This window comes from Macrobrachium nipponense, chromosome 15 (assembly GCF_015104395.2).
Source record: "Macrobrachium nipponense isolate FS-2020 chromosome 15, ASM1510439v2, whole genome shotgun sequence".
NCBI classification, from domain to species: Eukaryota; Metazoa; Arthropoda; class Malacostraca; order Decapoda; family Palaemonidae; genus Macrobrachium; species Macrobrachium nipponense.
Window position 1 is genome coordinate 60,550,055 of NC_087208.1, and position 22,627 is coordinate 60,572,681.

The window sequence follows — 22,627 nt, forward strand, 5'->3', positions numbered from 1 at the left end:
CATACAAAAAGGCAAATAACGAGTAAGAATAGATTGAACAGTATCGTGCACATTTCAGCTTTTTTAATTCTCAGAATGAGGAGGCATATTATTCAACCTCTCCATCTGTTATGTTCAAAAATCATATTCAAGGTAAGCAGAGTTTAACATGTAAAAATTATACTTGAATAATAAGAAAGTAAATATTAATGGGGAAAGGACATCTTTAGTTAACTAAATTATTCTTAGTCCTGAAATTCATGTTTAGTTGGTTGCTTTCTAGTGTCTCCACCTACAAAAAAGGAAGTTGTCAACTGCCTTATAATAACAGCATTTAAGGTTTTACATTAATGTTGCCTTTCCTAATTTTTTTTCAATAGAGATAGGCCTCCAAGGACTAATCAATTAGTATTACTGAAATATATATATATATTTTTTACTTATTCAACTGTACGTATAAATATACTGAAATTATACATAAAACCTCGCTTCTTGTGCTGATGAGAAGCTTGTGATATGTGTGTGTGTAACTCTTGTTCTAAAAAAAAAAACATACTTAAACTTCATTGTGCAGTAAATAACTTGACTCTTGAAAAAAACATTTTACTTGAAGCAACAAGATTAATTAGTACAGTATTTTGCCTGTGTCACTGAGATGAAATAAGACAAAATCTGAGAGGCGTAAGCTTCTAAAAGAAGTATGACAAGTGGAAAATCCTGAGTTTTATCACTATCTGTCATCCCTTTTTCAGTGTAATTACAGCATATACATATATGTTGGTTTAAATACTGGTAAATATGGACAGTTTTGGTTTGTAAATACAGGATACTTTTCTGAATATTTTGTTAATTCGATAAAATGAACCATTGTTATTGATGTCTGTGGAAACCGTTCATTAGTGATTTTTTTTTAATTCTGTTTCCACACAGATATTGATAATAATGGTTCAGTGTCTGATTGGAAAGTAACTTCTAGAAAATTATACTGTGTTCACATACCAAAACAGTTCCCGTTTATTTCAAAGTAACTTTATTGCTTATGAGCACCATTTCTAAACATAAAACACATTAATGGAAAACTTGGCAGGTTTTTTTTTCAATAGATTACTACAAGGTAGGAACAATTTAAGTATATTTACTTTTCTACTTTTCTCCTTCATCTGAAGACATTTTTTTTTCCTCACTCAGATCATGGTTAACTTTATCATCATCTTGTGCTATATCATTATTTCTTACTTCACTATGTGTTTCTTTGGATGCTGCTGCTGCTTCTTCTTCTTCTTCTGCTGCTGCTGCTGCTTCCTGAATCTTTGACAGGAAATCTGCCTCCAGAAGTTGACACAGTTCTTCATGTGTGAGGGCCACCTTGTCAGGTGCAATACGTCTAATCATTGCACCAATTGCACCTGCAGAAAAATGACTTGATTCATCATATGACTACCATTGATAATAATTTCAAGGGCTTAAACATTCTTATAAATTTTACAGGCCATGAAAACCAACATTCAATTTTGTCTTAGTCTATAAATTTACAAATCTTTCTGGAAGCACAAGATTAAATTTTTCAATAGACAACAGCATAGTACTTAGTTTTCATGAAGACTTGGTTGGGGGATGATGAGAGAGGAAACTAATTACAGTAAACAGGTGCCACTGGGCAGCGAGTCAACTCAACCTTCAAATTCCTCTCACTGCTTTGTCTAACACTCTTCTCTGGTTGTCTAAATATGCTTTAAAATGTGTTATTTCAGATCATATTGATGATCCTCGAATTTTAAACTGAAATTTATAAGAAATAAGCAATTTCCAAGGATACTGGGCTAATCTTACACTAAATATTTTTAGAATGAGAGGTATATGGGGACCTACCCCATTTGACAGGGATCCCTTGAGAGGTTGGTTATCCATTTTAAATTGAGGAGTAACATGACTTTATATATTCATGTTTTATAAATTACAAACTGTTATTTAACAAGTTTTGTTACTCCTGTTCCAATGACAATTAGTCAGTTGCAAAGGGTCTATCTCTGTTACAGAAAAATCTAGATAAGATGCATTTAATAATTTATTAAAATTGTCTTAAGTTTAAAATGCAAGAATATATAATTTGTAATAAGCAATTGTACACCTACAGTTCATATAAAATAATGAAACAAAAGAATTTATGATTTATGACAGATATACTGTGCTGTAACTCAGCAGATGCATCTCGATGCAAAACTACTTGATTAAAAGTTACTTAATGATGAAAAAAAATACTATACAGCACAGTATCTGTAGTCAACAGCAAAAATTATGATGTACTGTATGTATAGAGAAAAAACCTTCATACCTTGGGGGTCAACTGCACCAGTCTGATGGGCTGGTTCACTCTCTGAAGTAATAATCTCATCATTACTTATATTACTTGCATTTACTAATTCATGAGCGTGTGCGTCTCGAGACCCTACAAGAGCATCAATTAACCTGCGACTTTCTGTTTGTCTCCGACCAGCACTACGTCCCTGAACACGTGCTAATTTTCGTTCGAGGCCTGCTAGATACTGTGAAGAGTCGTCTAGAGGCACATAATCATCTGTAAGAACAATTATAATGCCTACATTAAATAGTTAAATCTAAGGCTGAATATAGTACTAGATGTCATCTACAGACCACTATATGTGACATGCAGTACAACAGTGCAATGCTCTGTTTCACCGCAAACCCATTACGTACTGTATCTAAGTACATTAGCCTGGAGGTAGCCATGTGCATGAGCCTTTGAATCTTGAGTTCAAAGTAGTTTACTGCCTCAATGTTTGTGTCACAGCTGTTAAAAGCTCACTATTATCTTCAAATTTGGCTGTTTTCCAGGAGCTTCCTAGATCACTTTCATAGCATCTGATTATTCATTTCACATTTTAATCCATATTTTCCTTATGTTTGTTCTGTGTAATAGGTGAGAATTTAAGATTACGATTTTTGTAAATGACTTCTTGCTTTCATGTTGAGTGGACAACATTGTAATTCCCCAATCTAGTGTTAGTTTCCACTGTAAAAAGTGCTTTATCAGTGATTAGTATTAGGTAATGTTCAGCATCAGGTGGTAACTATAACTGAAGAACAGTAAGTTAATAAACTATCTTTTTTCTGTGTAAGTTCTTGGTCTTTGGTGAGTATTCCTGCATTGCCTTCCTCTTCCACTGAAAATAATCTTCTCTGCCCAGTGAGAGCTGTCAAAATACTCCTCCAGTAGACTGCATTCTTCTGGGCTTCTCATGCTTCTCCACATGTCACCGTAATCTGTTATTTTCAAGGAATTTTATTTTGAATATGCTTTTTCAATGGCTTATTTGGATATTTCTCAAGAGCTTTTCTTGCAATTCAGGATCAAAGCCCATGAGGTTCAGCACACCACTTCCAGAGCCTTAAGTATACTGTATACTATAGTAGATTCACATCACCCATGCATTTGATGTCTAGGCCAGTCCCTTGCGATGCTTCTGATTGGCTGTTGATAAGCCAAACACAGGGCTGGAAACTCTCAGTCTCTCTCAAGAGTTCACAAAGGCAGGATGTACATTCCACCTCTCCTGAAGGATACTTTTGAAAGACGTATCCCGCAGGGAAGGTGGAACATAGATCCTACCCATGTGAACTCTCGAGAGAGAGACTGAGAGTTTCCAGCTGTGATTGGCTTATCAACAGCCAATCAGGAGCGCTGTAAGGGACTGGCCTAGACATCAAATGCATGGCTGATGTGAATCTACTAAAGTACTACCACCTCTAGTGCAGGCACTTAGTGTTTACAAAACACCTTTGCAAAATTCTACATTTGTAAAGATGCCTAATCATTTGGACTATTCGTCATTTGCATGTTATGATTTAGCACTGTAGGCATTACTTAATTTTCTTTGCAGCATGCCTTTTACTGTACCTCCTTTCATATTCTCCTTCTTCATCTTACTTTCCACCCTCTCCTAATGCTTGATTCATAGTGCAAATGCGAGGTTTTCCCCGTTACACCTTTCAAACCTTTGAAAGGTGTAACAGGGTCATTTCAGCGCTGAATGACCTCTTAGGTCCCAGTGCTTGGCCTTTGGCCTAAATTCTATATCAAATCAACTCATGATATGATTAACCAATTGGGATGGAGTACCTCCCTTTATGCCTCATGTGCAGTGAGTGCACTATTCTGGGATTATTCTTCATTATAAATATACATACTACAGAAACTCCCAAGATTTTGTATGATCCAATGCTTTTCCACTGCCCACTGCCTGGGTGATTAAACTCCTTGCATCTTGGTCTGTTTTTCTTATTTTTGACTCCTCTCCCTTTGTTCTCCCCTCTAAATTGCTATTCAGACTCTTTATGATAAATAAGGTAATAAGAACAAATGAGAAGTAAACACTTAAAAAAACATTAACTGTAAATCTCAAGAACTCTCAGATGTGGATTTAGCTTAAGCAAATTCTGTTCAGTCTAAATTGGACATCATCCTTCTTCAATATTAATGTCCTTCCCAGCATCGACTCAAAGAGTGCACTGTAGGCATTACTAAAAAATTTTTTGCAGCGTCCCTTTGGCCCCTAGTTGCAATCCCTTTTATTCCTTTTACTGTACCTCCATTCATATTATCTTTCTTCCATCTTGCTTTCCATCCTCTCCTAACAATTATTTCATAGTGCAACTGCAAGGTTTTCCTCCAGTTACACCTTCCAAATCTCCTTTACTCTCAACTTCTCTTTTGACACTGAATGACCTCATAAGTCCCAGTGCTTGGCTTTTGGCCTAAACTATAATCCAGTCCATTCTTTCCCTGCCCGGGTTTGATGATCCTTCTCCCATTCCAAAACAAAGATACTTGCCTTCTTGAGAGAGTCTTATCCAGATTTTAATGGAGATTCTATGTGTGAAGCCAAGCTAATGAAATTTTGCCCAGAGTTATTTAGGAGTATCCTGAATTAGAGCTTGATTTCCTTTGCTGCTGCTTTGTCTTCTTCAGAGTAAGTTTGGTGACATCATGGTTGGGACCATGCTGATACCAAGAGTTGAGAAATACCAATGTGAATTCACAGGTATCAAAAACCAGGTATACATGGTCATGAGACAATGCTGCTTCCATGGAACCATGCCAATTGCTGGGATCCTTGGATGCCAGGAATTGCAACCAGATGCACAGGACCAAGCAAAACAGCACTGCCTCTACCTCTACAGAGCCACACCAGGATCAGGATTGCATAGTGGAAAAGGACTTTTAGTTGCAACCATAAGTGCCAGGACAGGGATCTTGCTGCTGTAAGGAGCCAGGACTGTGGGCAAAGGAACAGTGAAGAGAGCAAATTGACTACTGATTCAGCCAGGCTTTGGGCTATATAGGTGTAAGACGAGGCAGCGTAAATGGTATGAGAGAGGAGTGTAGGCTGACTTAGGATGCATCAGGATATGTAGTCCCATGTAGTGACCAAGATTTGTAACCAATGGCTTAATTCCAGTCAGGACATGGACTTGACCATGGAATCATGCAAGGACTGGATCAGCGTCAAGAACAGGACGTCCAGACAATATGTTGAAGATACTTTTGTGCAAACCTACCTCTGGCGCAAGAATAAGATACTGTATACCTACGGTATTTAGGATTAATTAAAGGTAAGGTGTTTATCATTCAAATTCATACAATCAGCAACTTGTGAAGCTATGTTGCAGTGTCTAATTGGTATAGAGAAATAACATTGTAAATCACATCCACATATAATTACCAAGATGAATATTGTTATGGGGGACTTACCATCGGTAACAAAATTTTCTTGGTCAGATGCCAAACACCGTGGAGAGAAGGAATCTTCAAACTTGCATTCAACAGGAGTTCCAGAGTCACCTGAAACAGGACCCCACAAGTCCTGTTTCTAATTGTCCAAAGAAAAAATACATTACAAAAAATACTAATGGTATAAGACATTTAAAGAAACTTGAGCCTGGATATAGCATTACTCTCACTTAGCTCTCTCAGCTAATTCGAACTTGAACTTGCTCGATTTTCAATTCTCAGTTAAATTAAAATCTTGCAGATGAAAGCCTAGTATTGTAATTTTTATGTCTTGTTAAGCTACAGTACATTATAATAATAACTAAAATGAATTAAATTAATAATTACACTAAATCAGAGTACTGAAGGTACTTTTATACTTCTTATTAAGGTCATATAAACTTGAAAGTTTTGAAAACTGAGCAGCAAATGAAAAGGAATGAACAAATGAAGAAAAATATAAAACCTATGGAGTAAGGGAAAGAATTTATGATTGGTAAAGGCAAGACCTGTCCAAACAATTTAATGAATGTATTGTATCAACTTCTCAAGTACTATAAAGTTTCAGCAGCTAATCTTTAGTACTGGATAAAGAGAATAAATGATTGGGAACAAAATGCACATGCCTTAAGTCACTGGAGACAGAGGGTCTTCTGCTTACCCTGGGGATTCATATAAGGATTTTGCCTCTTCTCAAATCATATTCAATTGAGTTGGGATACCCTTTTTATAGCAAACCTGCATCTACAGAGAAGTAGCTGTATTCACAAGTTGTTTTGACAACAAAACATTTTAAATAGGATGTAGCTTTTACCCCTGGCAGTACAGTTACAGCCATGGCTTTGTGGACTGACTTTTCTTTCTTGTGCATGAGAATTTTTAAGCTGAATGCCACAGTACTGTGTATTGGATATTGCTGGTGATCCTACAGGAGATGCACATGATTGCAAAATGCAAATGGAGTCCTGTACAGGAATTTTAATGCCAAAATGGAAAAAAATGAGCAAATAACAACAAGAGGGCGGGTGGTCATCCAATTGGCCAAACCCATTTGCCACCAGCACTTGTTCTAAATTTTATATGTTTTTTACCAGTTTCCAGCTTGCACTACAAATTACTAAAAAACTTGTCATGTTTTGGAAAAGGTAAAACAATTGCAAGAGACTGATGGGCTAGTAGTAGTACTGGTAAATAAGATTATCCCCATAGAAACAGAGCACAATCTCAGGCGGGTATAAGGTCTATTTTTTTTCAAGTAGCAGACATGAGCACTTACAAAATAAATGGAGATTTTGAAGTACATATTTTTGAAGTGTGATCACATTATTCTGAGAATCATGGTTGGAATGCACTAAGAACATTCTATTATATATGAAAAAGTTGCTCAGAGATAGGAAAACACACCTGCATCATTTGTAGTATGATTTAATCCACTTTTATCCAAATTATTTGTTATCTGTTAGAGTACAGTACATATCCCTGAAATAAAAATTATCATTAATCACAGCTGCATAATAAATTTCTTAATTACTTAAAAAAACTGTAATATCCTATATTTAGCATTTAGGAGACAACCAATTCTCAATAAAGACACTGTACTGTATTTTGTACTGAAAATTTATCATCTTTCCTTTTCACTTATTAATCTTTATACTGTCTTGCATCAACATACGTACATGATTAAAAAAGTGTATATGTATAATAGTTTTTCAAAAGCATCATCAGTCACACTTATGGTACATACTGTACTACTTATAACAAAAAGTATAAATAAAGTAAGAGATTTGCAATTCTAAAAAACTTGATTAAAGGCAAGGTTAGGGATGTCGATTTACATCTAGCATTCCTATGACAGTTTGTGTTATTCTAGTATTTTTATTTAGTCACTATTATTGGATATAAAATTATTTTTATATTATGTAGTATGGATGGCACACATGCAGGTTAAGATCATTTACAGCATACAATGAGATATTACACCAGAATCTAAGGCTTTTTAATGGACGTTTTCTGAAAAATAAACTAATTTGCATGAAGCCTATTAGTCATGGCTTGTCCCGTGCTACACAGGAAAGCTCATTTAGTTCTACAAATATAATGAAACATTCTTAAATAATTGGCATCAATAAAATTGAGCTTAACAGTAATTTATGTGATAATATAATTAGGAGGTGTAAATGGTTCTATCTCATGTTGGGACTAGCTTCTTTCATCGATCTTGGGGTATGCCAAATACTTTTGTCTTCTCCAGAACACACATTTCTGACAATAATGGGGTCTTGTGGGAGGAGGAGGAGGAGGAACAAGTGATAACAGTAACAGTGATGCAAAAGGCTATACAGTACGGCAGTCCCCGGGTTACGACGGGTTCGGCTTACGATGTTCCGAGGTTAAGGTGCTTTTCAATTATATTTATCAGAAATTATTTCCAGGGTTACAATGCCTACAACACTGATCTGACAGAAGAAATATGACCCCAAAAATGCAAAATAATCAGTATTTGAATGTTTTTTTGATGAAAAATGCAATAAGAATGCAGTTTACATAGTTTTGAATGCACCCAAAGCATTAAAAGTAAGGTTTTCTTAAGATTTTTGATGATGTTCTCGCTTACGATGCGTCTCAAGAACGGAACCCCCGTCGTAACCCGGAGACTGCCAGTACGTATATACAATGAAAATGTTTGGTTTCAAGAAAACTCATGTCAAATACAAAATTTCTTGTTTGCTCTCTCCTAATTAGTAGCTGTCAAATTAATATAAATCATTATGTAGGTGACGCATTAATTATCGGTATTTCTACAGAAGCAGTCCGCACGGACTGCAAGGAACGTAACCGCGGATACGACATCCACTAGGGATTGTGGCATCCAATGTATTTCGCCGTGTTTAGTACTGGCCCCTGGGGGGTTAATTACATTTGTCTGAATAAATATTACTTAAAATTCTTGTTCAGTAGGTAAAACTGCATAGAAAAACTGCAACTGCCATAGTTTAAGCAAATGCATAATTGTCCGACAGAACACGTAGTAATTCTGGAGTTTCTTGCAGCATTCACCAATAAGAATCTCCCTTTTAAGGCATGTTTAAAATTACTCCTATAAAGTGGTCCATTGATATTAAATCAGAGACATGTGTTCTCCAAGATGAAAATTATATTTTGCTACTCAAGCTAGATAGATAATTACGCAGTATGTGCAAGCCTTTTTCAAACTAATTTAATCATCAGGCCCTGAAAAATGAAATACCCACTACCTACTCATACAGACCTATTCCTGAACATAGATTCATTCCTAAGATGAATGACGATTTTGATCATTAGTTTCCCTGCAAGGATATTTCCTTGATTTTGCAATTCATTGCATTTGCCAGAGCCAATTTTTTAGGCTAATGATTCGCAGTTTTGTAAATAAATACCAAAATTTAAGAACTTTCATTGGAGAGACAGTGCTGGACCATGATCCAGACTAAAGTCAAGATCTGACTGATATGGGTTGGCTTATAAATGGATGCTTAGAATGTCTGGATTAGGTTAGGTTAGGAAACGTCATTGCATAGGTAGGCTAGCCAAGAGCGAGACCTACCTGTCACAGGTATATACTACCTAGTACCCTAGAATTAGCTATCAAGGCCAAATCTGATTAACCTAATCCTTATTTAGGAAGTGTCAGCTGCATGTTTGTAGATCAGTCCTGGACTGTCCTCAAGTAGGTATAGCTACTAAGTAGGTTACTTAGGGTAATTCATTTCTCTCGGGTAAGATAGCCTAGTTAAAACAAAATATACCTACTAGCTATTAGGTACCGAACCCAGCCCTATATAGCTAGCACAACCTAGCATATCTCATTATAAATTTATAATGTATGCTAACAGTTTATGGCTAGATGTTTGCAGTATTGCATATCTCTCTCCGAATAAGTAGTAGTAGTACTACCTATGGCCTTAATTGAACGATTTACCTTCCGTTCTTATTTACCTTGGACCCTCTGCAAGTTACGCCCCTTCACCTCATTGGTCAAACTAATATGGCTGAAAGTGATGACACGCACTTAATCGAGATTACAACAATGTAAATAATGTAAATTTAACATATTTTATGTTTAACGAACATATTTGTATAATTCAGTTATTTTATGCAACTAGCATGGAATGAAATGGGAAATTGAAACGAAATGTAAATTAAATTTCAGATATTTTATTTTTCAAAAAAAAATCTTCTCTATAAGTAGGTGCTTTCGAGATCTGTGGAGGACCTAGGACGAAGGTAGTAGTGAGTGATTTAGATTAGAACTTCGAAAGTTCGAAGTAGTATCTAGTATATTGTCAGCTCCATTGAAAAATTTATAAGATCTGGGTAAAGGTAAATCGTAAATGCATTGTTATGGTGATGCTTTAAAGCTAATTTATTTTGTTTTTAAGTAGACGTGGCTAATACTGGCAAGATTAGGCCTATTAGGAATACTATACAATAGTTTTTCTGGTAGTTATCGTACCTCAGCCATTGGTTGTTTACCTGTGAGCATGGCCTACCCTTGACAACAACGGTCAACGATACAGTAAGCCTAACACGTAGAATAACCTTCCTGGTGTTTTTTTGTTTGTTTATATTTGTGCATACAAACAGTGGACATCGTAGGTAGTCGGTAGCTAGGCCTAGCCTAGTCGTTGAAATAAATTAGGTAACGAAGTTGTTCATTATACTAGGTAGATACCTACCTAGTAGAACCGTAAATGTGAATAGGCCTATCTTCTGTCTATTTAAGACTTTCTTCGTCTTCTTCTTCTTCTATTGACATGGCCCCTGTGGGCTTGTTCCATATGAATAGGGTTCATCCTCTGTAATTAATACTACTAATTAATAATATAATCTAATAGCTAGGTATTAGCTATAGCCTAATACCTTTAGGGGCTAGCTAGCCTAGTAGTAATTGGTAGATCTAGGGTACTATTCCGCGGCGGCCTAGACTATGGCAGTTGCTGTTTTTCTATGCAGTTTTACCTCCTGAACAAGAATTTTAATTAATATTTATTTGGACGACTGTAATTAACCTCTGGGGGCCAGTACTAAACACCGCGAAATACATTGGACGCCCCAATCCCTAGTGGATGTCGTATCCGCGGTTATGTTCCTTGCAGTCCGTGCGGAACTTTTATGTAGAATTACCTAAAGTAATTAGCTAGGTAATTAATAACAGTAGCTAGCCCAGTACCTGTGTACCTAGGCTATGTATGACATGCCAGAGGCTAATGGCTTAATAGTGCTTTAATTTCCTTTTCTGTGAGTCAAACCTCCCACCCACTAAGGTGCGAATCTTTATAAAGATGGTTTAGTTTAGCCTACATCCATGGAACAAATTGCAAATTTTTAAAGGTAAATTGACCATCTTATAAATGTACAAACCTGAAGATTTTTTCTTGTACTATTAAGCGCCTCTAATCATCCCAGCAGGTCCCCTTACCATAGCATAGAGTTCTAAGGTAAATTACTTATTAATTACAGTCGACCGCCAAAAATTAATAGAAAATTGTTAATAAGCAACCAAAATACTATAGGAAACTGCAATTTCCCAAAGAAATGTCCGACGTGCCTCTATTACTTAGATTAGGTAACCTTAAATGGATGGATTGCTCCTCGGGAGTAGTAATGGCAGGTTTGGGGTGGTGGACAGATTGATCCTGTAAATCTGCTCATAAATACACCAAGGGTTGCTGTTGGTTTTTGTTTGTCTTTTATGATAGTCTTATATGATAGTTAACCTATCAGTTGTAAAGGTAATTTTGCAAAGAAAATGCAAAGAAATATTAGAAAAACATGTACAAATAAAAAACTTATTGAATCTACGTTCTTGGTAAATTTACATAAATATTTTTCAACAAATATGCTAAGAATTTATTACTGATTTTATTTATTATCTGTTTTGATATTGTGTAAGCTATAATTATAATTTTACAAAATAGAAAATTATTTATTAAGAAAAAACCTATATAAGTTGGTAAAATTTATGATTGTGTTGTAAAAGAGGGCCCACAAGGGGTTGTAAATATAGGTAGTAGTCATTTTCAACTTCTTGTGGAAGGTAGGGAAAAGTTTTTAGAATTTTTTTCTCTCACCATGTGCATTTGCATATTCTCTTTCTGTTGACATGTTTTTATCGTTAATTTGCTGACCTCAAAGTTTTGCCAGCATGGGATGCTGCATATCGATTTATTACCCAGCCTCCTAAGGGTTAACCATTCTTCATCCTAAAATACCTATACCTAATGGGATACTTACCCGACCAAAATACGATCATCTCATTATCACACAATTTTGTTAGGAGACAGGATTTTTCTTAAGTCCCCAGTCATTGTTAATGGTGGCACATAAGGTCGCTCTCCACTAGTTCTTTCGATCGTCACGGTATGTCATTATGGTAGAGGGAATTTCGAAAGCTGGGTTAAAACCATTTGAGCATGTGCTGACCAGGTTCTTGTTACTGCACATGCGTGGGTTTTTTTTAATTGACCTATCATATTCACTTATTTAAATTTTATCCAGGCTAGCTAATCATAGGCTTAGGATTATGCCCAATTCAGCTTTGTTTCTCGACTTGCACTGAATTTGTCCATTTGATTTCCACCCACGAATGACACAGGGCTTTGATTTAAGTATCGTTGATATTTCTATAATATCTAGGGATCGGGAGTTAACTTTTGACTTTTTAGCAAGGCACAAAGTTTAGATTTAACATAGCACCCCAAGTTGCCTCAATATTGTTAACTAATAATAATAGATTCCAGTGTGATGAAATCATAAAGAAATCAGCTGGTCGACAAGCATGTTGTTGTCTTAATTTATAATGCTATATATAGGTTACGCAACTTTTGTAAAGTTTTACCGTAACTCCACCCCTGCATTATTGACTGAACAAGCTTTAACCAAAGGTACATCCATATAAAGACTTCAGGTTGTACATTTGAAAATAAAAGTTTATTTTTCAAAATGACAATTTTAATGCAATTTATCGTGTTCCAGTCATATCTGGATAGGAGACTGGCTTTTCTAGGATAAATGGTTTAGGAAATGGTTAAATGACTACGATGAAATATAAATTCAAACCTAACCCAACCTGTATAGTTGATAACATAGTTTAGACTTAAGTGAGAATTATTTGTCTGGCACATGTATAGATTATGAAATATTGGTACTGTAGTAGTTGGGATTTTTACATAGTTGTATCTTCATAGTTCAGTAATGAAAAAAATTTATGCATTTGTTTTAAAACTGTTTATTTTTTCAGGTTAAATATTCTTCCAAAGACAGTGGAGTAAAGATTTCACAATGGCTGAAGCAAATCCAGGCCATGAAGGTATGTTAAAGGTTAAATCCACTGTATGCTGAATATTGTTATAAGAGGGTATGGATTTTAATTTTGAACAGTATTTTCTGAGACATAAATGTGAATAAAGTATAAAGAAGTTATGTTTTCCCCAGACAGTAGTAGATGTGCCTACTTTTATAGTAGAATCATCTCCAATTGATAAGACCTTCCCTTTTTCTCTCCCATCTCTGCAACAAGAAACCCTTGAAGAAATGGAACACGAACAAACCAAAGTTCCAAAAAGAATAAGAACTCCTTCATCCTCTCCACCTGCTCAAAGTATGGACATATTCCAACTCCATAAAAAGAGTAACAAAAGTGAGGTCGACAATGAGGGTACGTTTGCCTCAGAAACAGCCAAGGAATCAAGTTCCTTGGATACTAAGACTATTGTAGTAGAGGTTCACTCTGCTCTGTGTCAGAAAGCCAATAAAAAACACAACAAATCTAATGATAAGCCTCATATATCAAGACAATCTAGAGAAACTCTATAAAGCCCCACACGGAAAATAAACAAAAGCTATAGTATAGATTACAGTTGAATTGCCCTTGGTAGATCCAAGCAATAAAAGTTCAATCTGGACATTTTACAGTGGAACTGTAAGGGACTAAGGATTCGCTCAGAAATTCTAAATATTACTGCATGAGCATAATCCAGGGGTTGTATGTCTCTAAGAAACTAAGTTAGGAGATGCAGCGTACAATTCGGGTCTAAACTAGGAGATCTATAAGATGAGCCCCACAGATGGGAACTGTGCCCATGGAGGAGCTGCAATAGTTATTGCTAAATCTTTGCAACATTGTATTGTTCCCCTTAACACGCAGCTTCAAGCAATTGCTATCCGAGCTACTTTTGACTGTGAAATCACAATCTGCTCTCTTTACCTTCCCCCAAGATGTAAGTTCACTTTTGGGGACATTCAATTTTTAACTGATCAAATTCCTTCTCCTTTTTTACTATATTTGGTGATTTTAATTCTCATAATCCACTTTGGGGTGGTAAATATTTAGACACAGAGGGTAAGATCATTGATGACATTGTTAATAATAATGATCTTACACTTTTTTAATGATGGTACTGTGACATATTATCATAATGTCCACACAGATGATTCATCTGCTATAGACTTGAGTATTTGCTCTTCACTCGATTTGGATTTTAACTGGTCTGTAGATGAATTTCTACATGACAGTGATCACTTTCCCATTCATCTGAAGTTTGTGAGAAATGTGCCCTCAAATTTTCTTATTAAATGGAAGGAAAAGACAGCAGATTGGATCATATTTCAAGAAGGTATTAACCTCTCAGGAATTTGAGTCGCCCTAGTCCCATATGAAGGCTTATGAGTACTTTGCCTCTGAAATATTGAACAGTGCTGAAAACTCTATACCAAAGACTAAAGGGAAACCATGCAGACCTGCTGTTCCATGGTTGGATAAAACCTGTGGTAATTTAAAGAAAATTACCAGGAAATGTTACAGGCATTGTAAATCCAGTCAGTCTGCAGCAGCAAAATCTATTTACCAATGAGCGATGGCAAGACAGAGGAATTATTTTTAAAAAGTAAAAAGAGAATTCTGGCTTTTTTATATAAATGGTTGATCTGGAAAAAAAAATTAGAAAACTAGGTGGCAAATATGTTCCAACACCAATGCCTAGTCTGAAAATCAATGGAGACCTTGTCATCAAGCCTAATGAAGTTGCTGAAAAACTGGGTGAGAGTTTCTCTGAAGTATCAAGTTCTTGGAACCATTCAACTCGTTTCCAGAATATTAGGAATTCAACCATCTCCCTTAATTTAAATTCTGGAAATGGTGAATCTTATAATTCTAAATTAACTTTAAGGGAATTGAAGGATGCTTTATCATCTGAATCAGCATCCTCCAGGAATGATAACATTCTTTATAGCGTGCTGAAAAATCTTCCAGGTTCTGCTAAATCTTATCTCCTTAAAATCTTTTAACAAAATATGGGAAACTGGTACTCTTCCCCCTTCTTGGAAGATTGCAATGTTCCTGTTAAGAAACCATTGAAAGATCCACATCTTCCAACAAGCTAAAATCTTACAAGTTGTGTGTGCAAATTGTTTGAGAAGGTGGTGAATTCTTGACTAATGTGGCATCTGGAGAAAAATGGTTTATCATCATCTCTCCAATTTGGATTTAGGAGAAATCATTCCACTCTGGACCCACTACTAAGATTATCACTAGGTATTATGTTAAATTTCATCAGGTTATTTCTAACTGATAGATATATTAAAGTTAGAATTGGAAATACCTTGTCTAATGCTTTTGAGCTGGAGGAAGGTGTCCCACAAGGCAGTGTATTGAGAGTCACCTTATTTGCTGTGTCTGTAAACAGCATTGTTGAATGTCTCACCTCCAGTAAAGGCATTTTTGTTTGTGGATGACCTTGCTATTTATTTCATTAGTTATACTAGTTATGGTATACTATTGCAGCTTGTAATTTCTTGCAAAAGTCAGTTAATGCAGTCAGCAATTGAGTGGATGACAATGGCTTTTGATTCTCCCCTTCCAAAACTGTGGTAGTTCATTTTACTAGAAGTACTTGAAAGGGAACCATCCCAAATATTAAGCTGAGAGACACACTAGTACCATATGAGGAGGAGGTGAAGTTTTTAGGAAGATGTTTGATAAGAAACTAATATCGGCTAGTCATATTGACTCCTTAAAAATTATGGTAAAGAAGTCCCTCAACATTTAAAAGTAGTCTCAGGTTTTAACTGGGCTCCTGATAAGAGGTCACTTTTACGGTTATATGACTTTTGTAAATCAAAGCTTGAGTATGGTTGCCATATCTACACTTCAGCAAGTGCAAGCAAACTTAAGGAGTTGGATGTAGTTCATCATGCTGGACTAAGCATATACTCTGGTGCATTTAAGACATCTCCAGTTGAAAGTCTATATACTGACACTGAATAGCTCTCTCTAGAGGAACTGGGACTGCAGTATATGGTCAAACTAAGAGGTTCCCCAGAAAACCCTGGAGCATCAATTCTTAACCAAAACAATCCACAGCAGTTTGCAAATGCTAGAGCATCCAAGCCTTTTCATGTAAGAATTAATGCTGCAGTTGACAGTGTGTCTATTAAAGACCAAAAAATTAAGGCAAGATGTTGCTCTAAGTTGCCTCCTTGGTTGACCCCAGAACCATCGGTCTGTATAAAAGCTGTGGTTAAAAAATCTGCCAATGTCCAAGAAGTGAAGGCTTGTTTTCTTGATCACGACCAAATGCATTCGGGTTCTGTTAAAATATTCACTGATGGATCAAAGACATCAAGTGGTATTGGTTGTGCCTTTGTTCATGGTAATAGCTCATATGTGGGCAGACTTTTTAATAATGCCTCTATTTTTACAGCTGAATTAACTGCATTAGCCAAATCTCTTGAGATTGTTTCTGCTCCACGGGGTAATAATTTCACCAGATATTCAGATTCTTATAGTGCACTCATGGCCATTAAGCAATATAACCTTAAACATACAATTGTCCAACATATTCAAGAATGGTTGTAGTATAAGCTTGCTTTCAAATTCAAATCAGTCCTTTTTTGCATGGGCGAGATGTCATTATTAAAGAAGACATTCTCTTCCACCATATTCCTACTACTGACATAAAATGGACTATCCGCTCATATATAAAAAAATTAATGGCAAGCACTTTGGTTGTCTCCCCTCCTGACCAATAATAAAAAGTACAGGAAGATCAGACAAAGTATTGAACATTGGCCACCTGGATTCCAACAAAACCGAAGGGTAGAAACTATATTATGTCGTCTGAGAATTGGCCATACGTACTCCGTTGACCCACCGGTTTTTCTTAGATGAGGTAACTGCACCAGTCTGTATGCAGTGTGACTTCCCTCTTACTTTGGAACACATTATATTACATTGCCATAGGTATTCTGTAGCACGGCAGAGACATGGGTTAGTAGGCAGGGATATAGCAGAACTGCTTGGTACAGATGTAGCTGTTAATAACATTGTTGGATTCCTCAAAGACATTAACCTTTTTAATGAAATTTAATATTTGACCTCTTGGTACATTGCCAAGTGTAGTAAGTATATACACTTGAAGTTGTTTTTATAAGCATGTTTATACTCATAGGTATGTATGTATATGTATGGTATGTATGTATAAATTTTTTTTATTCTCGTTTGCACACTCGAAAGCGAAGTTATAATTTTTATGGGGTATATCAGATTTTCCCATAATTTTAAAATCCCCTTTATTTTATTCTTTTAATTTATAAATTCATCACCATAAATATTTACCTCAAACCACATTCACAATAGCGCTGAATAATCCATCTGGATTCCAGTGCTTGGCTTCAAGCCTAAATTTCATATTCTATTCCATTCCCCAGACAATAGTGTATTAACCAAGATACTCAACGTGATCTGGATGAGGTGGAAGGAACTGGTTGCTATTGAGTAGTGTCCGACTCTGCGAGGTGTGTATGTATGTGAGTGTGTGTGAATGTATAAGCCAGAAAGATAAGAAATTTTATTTAGTGCCTTGTATTTCTCGTACACATAGTGTAATTATATCCTTTGTGACAGGTCTTCCACTCAGACATCTTTTTTGGGTTGTGACATTCAGTTGCAGTAATTGTATCTTGTATATTTCTTGACCATATAGAACAACTTACCATTTTTTGCATAATTTAGATTTTTTCTTCACACCTGCCAGGTCTCATTACCAATCCATCAATTTATTATTTTTCATATACTATACCAAAAATCCCGAGGACATCTGACCTGAATCCACTGTAAAAAGGGAGTTGTTCCCTGTGCAGGCACTTTCAACTAACAAGACATCCTTAACAGATCAGAACGTAAGACCTTGACTTGGAAACCTCTCTTCCAAGAGGAATCAAATATAGTTGAATTTGGTGAATGAAGTATTGAAATTATGCAGCTTGTAGGTTCAAAAATGCTTAGAAGTCTCCTGTGGGGATGGACCTTCAGATGGAACTTGTTTGGCTGACTTGGGTCTATGGCTGCTCCTGCCACTCCCCCAAGGTTTTTGGCACTAGAGTGTCTGCTAAAGAAACCTGGTGACTCCAGTAATATTTCCCTTATAGCTTCCTTACTCAGCATGGTTTGAACTTCTTGTCCAGTGCATGGAAATTTTCTTGGTCAGAATTTTTGTTTCAAACCTGACTTGTACCTGTGAGATGGGGATTTTGTTTCTGGGAAGGACTACGTAGTTCTATGATTTCAGTTTATCTTAAAGACAAGCCTTCACTTAAGAAGGTGAAGTTGGTGAGGAGGGCTCGGGAAATCCTCTTTCCCTGCCTCTTCTTGGGGACTTCCATTGTCTCTTGTTCCCCTGTTGGTATGAAAGGATGTGTATTGGGTGTATTGCTGGTGAAACCTGTTAGTTGAGTAAGATGAATAGTTAAAGGTGTCTGTAGGTATGGTCCCATTGTTGAACATTTTGCCCTTTCATAAGTTTCTGTCTCGATTATACTTTACTTGTTCCTCTTGAAAGAGGAAGGTGATCTAAAATGCAAAGAACTGACAGTTGATAAGCTTACAAGTCTCGGCATATGTACTGCCCTTGTAAACTACTAATCAGTGTTTAGTGATTTAAGGTGATAACATTTTTGTTTTATAAATACAAACCTCATAATGTATTTTAAAGCAGTTCCATCAAGCTTCTTTGATTGCTAAACATCTTTAGTTTAATGTAATTGTTAAGAAAATAGTTTCTAACCACTATTCGGCTAGTCAAATACCCTCTGTCCACCATACTGGAAGTTTAAACATGGGTAATAGTAGGGGATTTATACAGTTCGTGGGACACACGAAATATTTGAAATTTGATGTATTTCTTATTAACAAATAATTTCTAATAACTCACCTACCACCCCAGTGCACTTAGTTCTGGTCTTGCCAGTCATCTCTGGGTGATCATGCTATTTTGTTTACACATCCTGTACTCTACATGCCTAATAATGGGCGCATAGTTTATCATTGGTGCCATCTTAATTAGCCTAAAAAAATGTAATTCATAATTGAGGCGTTCACAATATTAAGGGTCTCCAGGGGCTGATTAGAAAAAAAAAATCGTGAGAAAAACGCATTGGTGAATTGGCATTTTCAAATATGCATATCACCACCCTTGTTAGATAATGGGATTTTCGACCACTTTGAAGTCTAACATATGCAAATACGTACTCTTTTCCATGGGTAAAGTAGGATATTTGAAGACTGGAGCAAAAAAAAAAAAAATTGAGACTTGGAGCTCTGGTGACCCTTAATATTGTGAACACCTCAATTGATATTATTCTAACCTAAAGATATGTAGTTATTCACTCAGGTGAGGAGCGTGAGGCAGATCACAGATATCCTTACTCAAGATGTAGTTCAACAGGTTCCATCCACACACTTACTTCATCAGCTAATAATACAGGTAATTAGTTAATATGTATTTTATTAAACTTTTAAAGTCACTTTTGCAAAGAAGTTTTTTATGCCATTAAAAGATTCTGCATACCATATTTGCAAGTACTACACTGTATAGGAAACCCTCTTTTCGAAATAAATAGCAAGAAAATTTACAGTGTCTATATGGTGAAAGTCAAGTGGCTATAAGCACCAGGTCTTGCTTATACGTATTAACAAATTTCACCACAGCTATAAACGAACTGCTGTGGTCTCTTATCCACCAAGTTAAACTCTACCGGTATAAGAGCTTGTAACCAAATGTTTTTGTAGCTTTGAACATTCTTTTTCCCATTACAGAGATATCAGAGTGAAATACAACTGGGTACACAGAATTAAAGCTCAAGTTAGTTCATGGAATATTAAAGTTTTATCAATTGTTTATTAATAGCTGTCAGTAGCTTATTTTCTAGGGCACAAGTACATACCAGTTATCTTTTCCTCATACAGATTTAGTCTAATGTGTTTCAACTTTTACGTATATAAGCTAAGTAATAAGAAAATTGCTATGGCATCTGTTGTAAACCTTAATCAATATGCATCTACTGAAGATTTTGTTAACTTTTCATAAGTTGTCAGAATGTTATTTATAAAGTACAAAGCGTAGAAGTTGTCTTTTCTTCATTTACATGTTAATTCATAAGACCTATGGGAAGGTCTAAAGAATACTAGGTCAACCCCCACACAGGTAAACTAGGGAGGTTGGGGGTAAAAGGGGGGGAACCTTCTGAGGGGGTAAGTTCTGTGATGTCACCAGGAACCCCATTCACTAGCAAGTCATGTGGAATGTTTATTTTATCATCCATATAGAATGCTCATTGTATTTTACCAAATGTTTAATATCATTAGTTTTTCATTAAATATAGATTTGATTAATAATACTTGTAATTCAGAAATTAATCCTTTATTGCCTCTGCTTATTATACCTGTCCATGAATTATCTCCAATTGATACATCTGACCCAAGATATGGTTATTTTGGAATTATTCCACCAAAATACTCTAAACTGGCATTCTGTACTGCATTCTAGAAGTGTTGATTATCAGGCCCGATGTTACTTCTACTTCTTATCTTATCCTTCTACATTGCAGTTGTCTAGGAAATGAAACAAAAAGTTGCAGAATGACAGTACGTAGTTGTCTGTTATATTTTGATCCCGTAGGAGAACTGTCCTTCCCTAAAAGTTGTGATATAACTTTGTTCTCCTTTATAACTGAATGGTTGCTGATAGTAAGCTTCCATAGGTCATAGACAAGCAAAGAAATGCTTGAGCCCATCTTGATTTAATTTGTATGTTAATATGATGTGATGTGATAGTCTTTTACCATATTTAGCAATTTAGGCAAAGATTTTGAGGAAATCATCAGTCTTCTGAAGCTTTTAAAGACATTTACTCCCATTCAGTTTCATTGATTTTGTCATTTTCAACATACATTCAAGGATTTAACTTTGATCTGTAAAGGACTGTCGGTATGCTTTTCTGGATGCCCTTTTGTCATAAGGTACCAGGAATCTGCAAGTGAAATGAATTAACTTGTGCTTTCCCAGTCTTTACCCGGGAATAATCCTGTTCCCAAAATATATATTTCACAATTGTTTCTGAAATCATTTGCTCAGCTAGCTTAACACTGATATGCTGAAGGTCATGTACATTTACATGCCTCTGTGAAAATTTATATGAAATTTTTAAATCTCTATTATTTTTCTTTATGTTCTCTCATGGGTACTCTTGATCAAATTCTTGTCATAACTGAAATCCATGCTCAGGAGAATTATTCTTTATTAGTTTAAGTATGTAGCATCAGAAAAGATGCATATATTGATCAGAGGCTGTTGGATTTGCAAATGCAGAATGATCCAGACTAATGCCTTAAGTATTCCACAACTTAACATTTGTTGGACTCTGGTTATTTACCATAGCCATAAAAGGAAATACTGCTGCTTCTGTCTCCTTAATTACATTAAAACGATATGACTTTGTCTTATGTATTGGTATCAAAGTCATAAAATACAATGTGCTTCCATGATTTCACAAGGCTTCTTATCATAACACACTGGAATTTACCGTAATTTTTGGAGCATTGAGAATACTGGAATGATCTAAATTCTGTTCCTTTGCAATGCTGCACTTAAAACAAAAATACCATTATCTCTGATTTATGTTTCAGTAATTTGATAACTAGCCTCAAAATCTGAGGTTCTGTATTTAGTTTTGGAAGAGAGAATAAAGTAAATCTATATGTACTTTTCTCTTGAATATGTACCTTTTTTTTAGCCATATTAGAAAAGCACATGTGCATGGTTCAATAACAAGCCATTTTATATTTGTATAAGTAGATATATACCTTTTAAAATGAATATTTTGAAAACAACAGTTTAACAATAGATAACAGGAACACGGAAGAACCTTGTAACAAACACCTACCTTTTTATGGGCTAATGGTAGACCTTTCCATTAACAGTGACAGAGGACTTTGAAGTAATAATCTGACCATAGGTTTATCTGTGCAGTAGAGGACATGTTTTGATTTGTTAGTCGGTTTATCTGGTATTCTTTAGACTTCGACCTATGCAATAAATAAGTAGCTTAAAATTTTTTTGGATGGTGAAATGTTAGCCTGAGTTTTCATACCTTATCACATGAATAATATTACTATTATTGTGAAACATCTGTGATGGGCTGAAAATTAGATTGTTCATATGCAGAATAAACCTGTGGTCTTCTGGTGCCAGCTGGAAACCGGTAAAAAACAATAAGAATTGTCATAGCAGGGTTCTGTTATGACTTCATCTGCAGCTGCTCCTTCAACGAACTCTCTTGTTCAAGATATGTTGGACAAAGTTGACATGGTCTTTCAAGAGAATTATGGCTGTGTTCTTAGAGGCAGTGGTGTAGATATCCTTCTTCTTCTCTGCCCTCTTCATCCTCGTTGTCTTCTCGTTGCTCCACTGTCAGACGTAGGATTAAAAAGTTCAATGCTGACCCTCTATTTCTCTAAGAAACGCAGGACAATCTCCTCTTCTCCTTT

The 22,627-nt window shown here is 35.8% G+C and overlaps 2 protein-coding genes across 3 annotated transcripts in view; one reads left to right on the forward strand and one right to left on the reverse strand.

Moving 5' to 3' along the window:
• Positions 1 to 566: 566 nt before the first annotated feature.
• Positions 567 to 9,854, reverse strand: LOC135195007 (coiled-coil domain-containing protein 32-like). 2 transcript variants are annotated; one of them, XM_064221279.1, is made up of 5 exons: positions 9,743 to 9,854; positions 7,172 to 7,246; positions 5,750 to 5,867; positions 2,312 to 2,554; positions 567 to 1,385 (listed from the first exon to the last, which is right to left on the reverse strand). In XM_064221279.1, exons 2-5 carry the CDS (start codon positions 7,178 to 7,180, stop codon positions 1,123 to 1,125), a joined length of 633 nt encoding a protein of 210 aa, XP_064077349.1. In that variant the 5' UTR covers positions 7,181 to 7,246; positions 9,743 to 9,854; the 3' UTR covers positions 567 to 1,122. The 2 variants fall into 2 exon arrangements, with proteins under 2 accessions (XP_064077349.1, XP_064077350.1); XM_064221280.1 differs by having other exon boundaries at positions 9,726 to 9,854.
• Positions 9,855 to 10,293: 439 nt separating this feature from the next.
• LOC135195006 (max-like protein X) overlaps positions 10,294 to 22,627 on the forward strand; it is an 80,836-nt gene continuing 68,502 nt past the window's right edge. Inside the window, 4 exon segments of the mRNA XM_064221278.1 lie at positions 10,294 to 10,322; positions 13,047 to 13,115; positions 13,292 to 13,406; positions 19,474 to 19,566. Of these exon segments, the coding sequence (XP_064077348.1) occupies positions 13,110 to 13,115; positions 13,292 to 13,406; positions 19,474 to 19,566 (214 nt within the window). The 5' untranslated portion in view covers positions 10,294 to 10,322; positions 13,047 to 13,109.

What these genes read in the sequence shown, in the direction of transcription:
- LOC135195007 (XM_064221279.1), bottom strand. An exon ending in AGAAAATTTTGTTACCGATG is followed by an intron (nt 2,555 to 5,749) that starts GTAAGTCCCCCA and finishes TTGTTCTTACAG; the next exon opens with ATGATTATGTGCCTCTAGAC. An exon ending in TGGTGCAGTTGACCCCCAAG is followed by an intron (nt 1,386 to 2,311) that starts GTATGAAGGTTT and finishes ATTTTTCTGCAG; the next exon opens with GTGCAATTGGTGCAATGATT.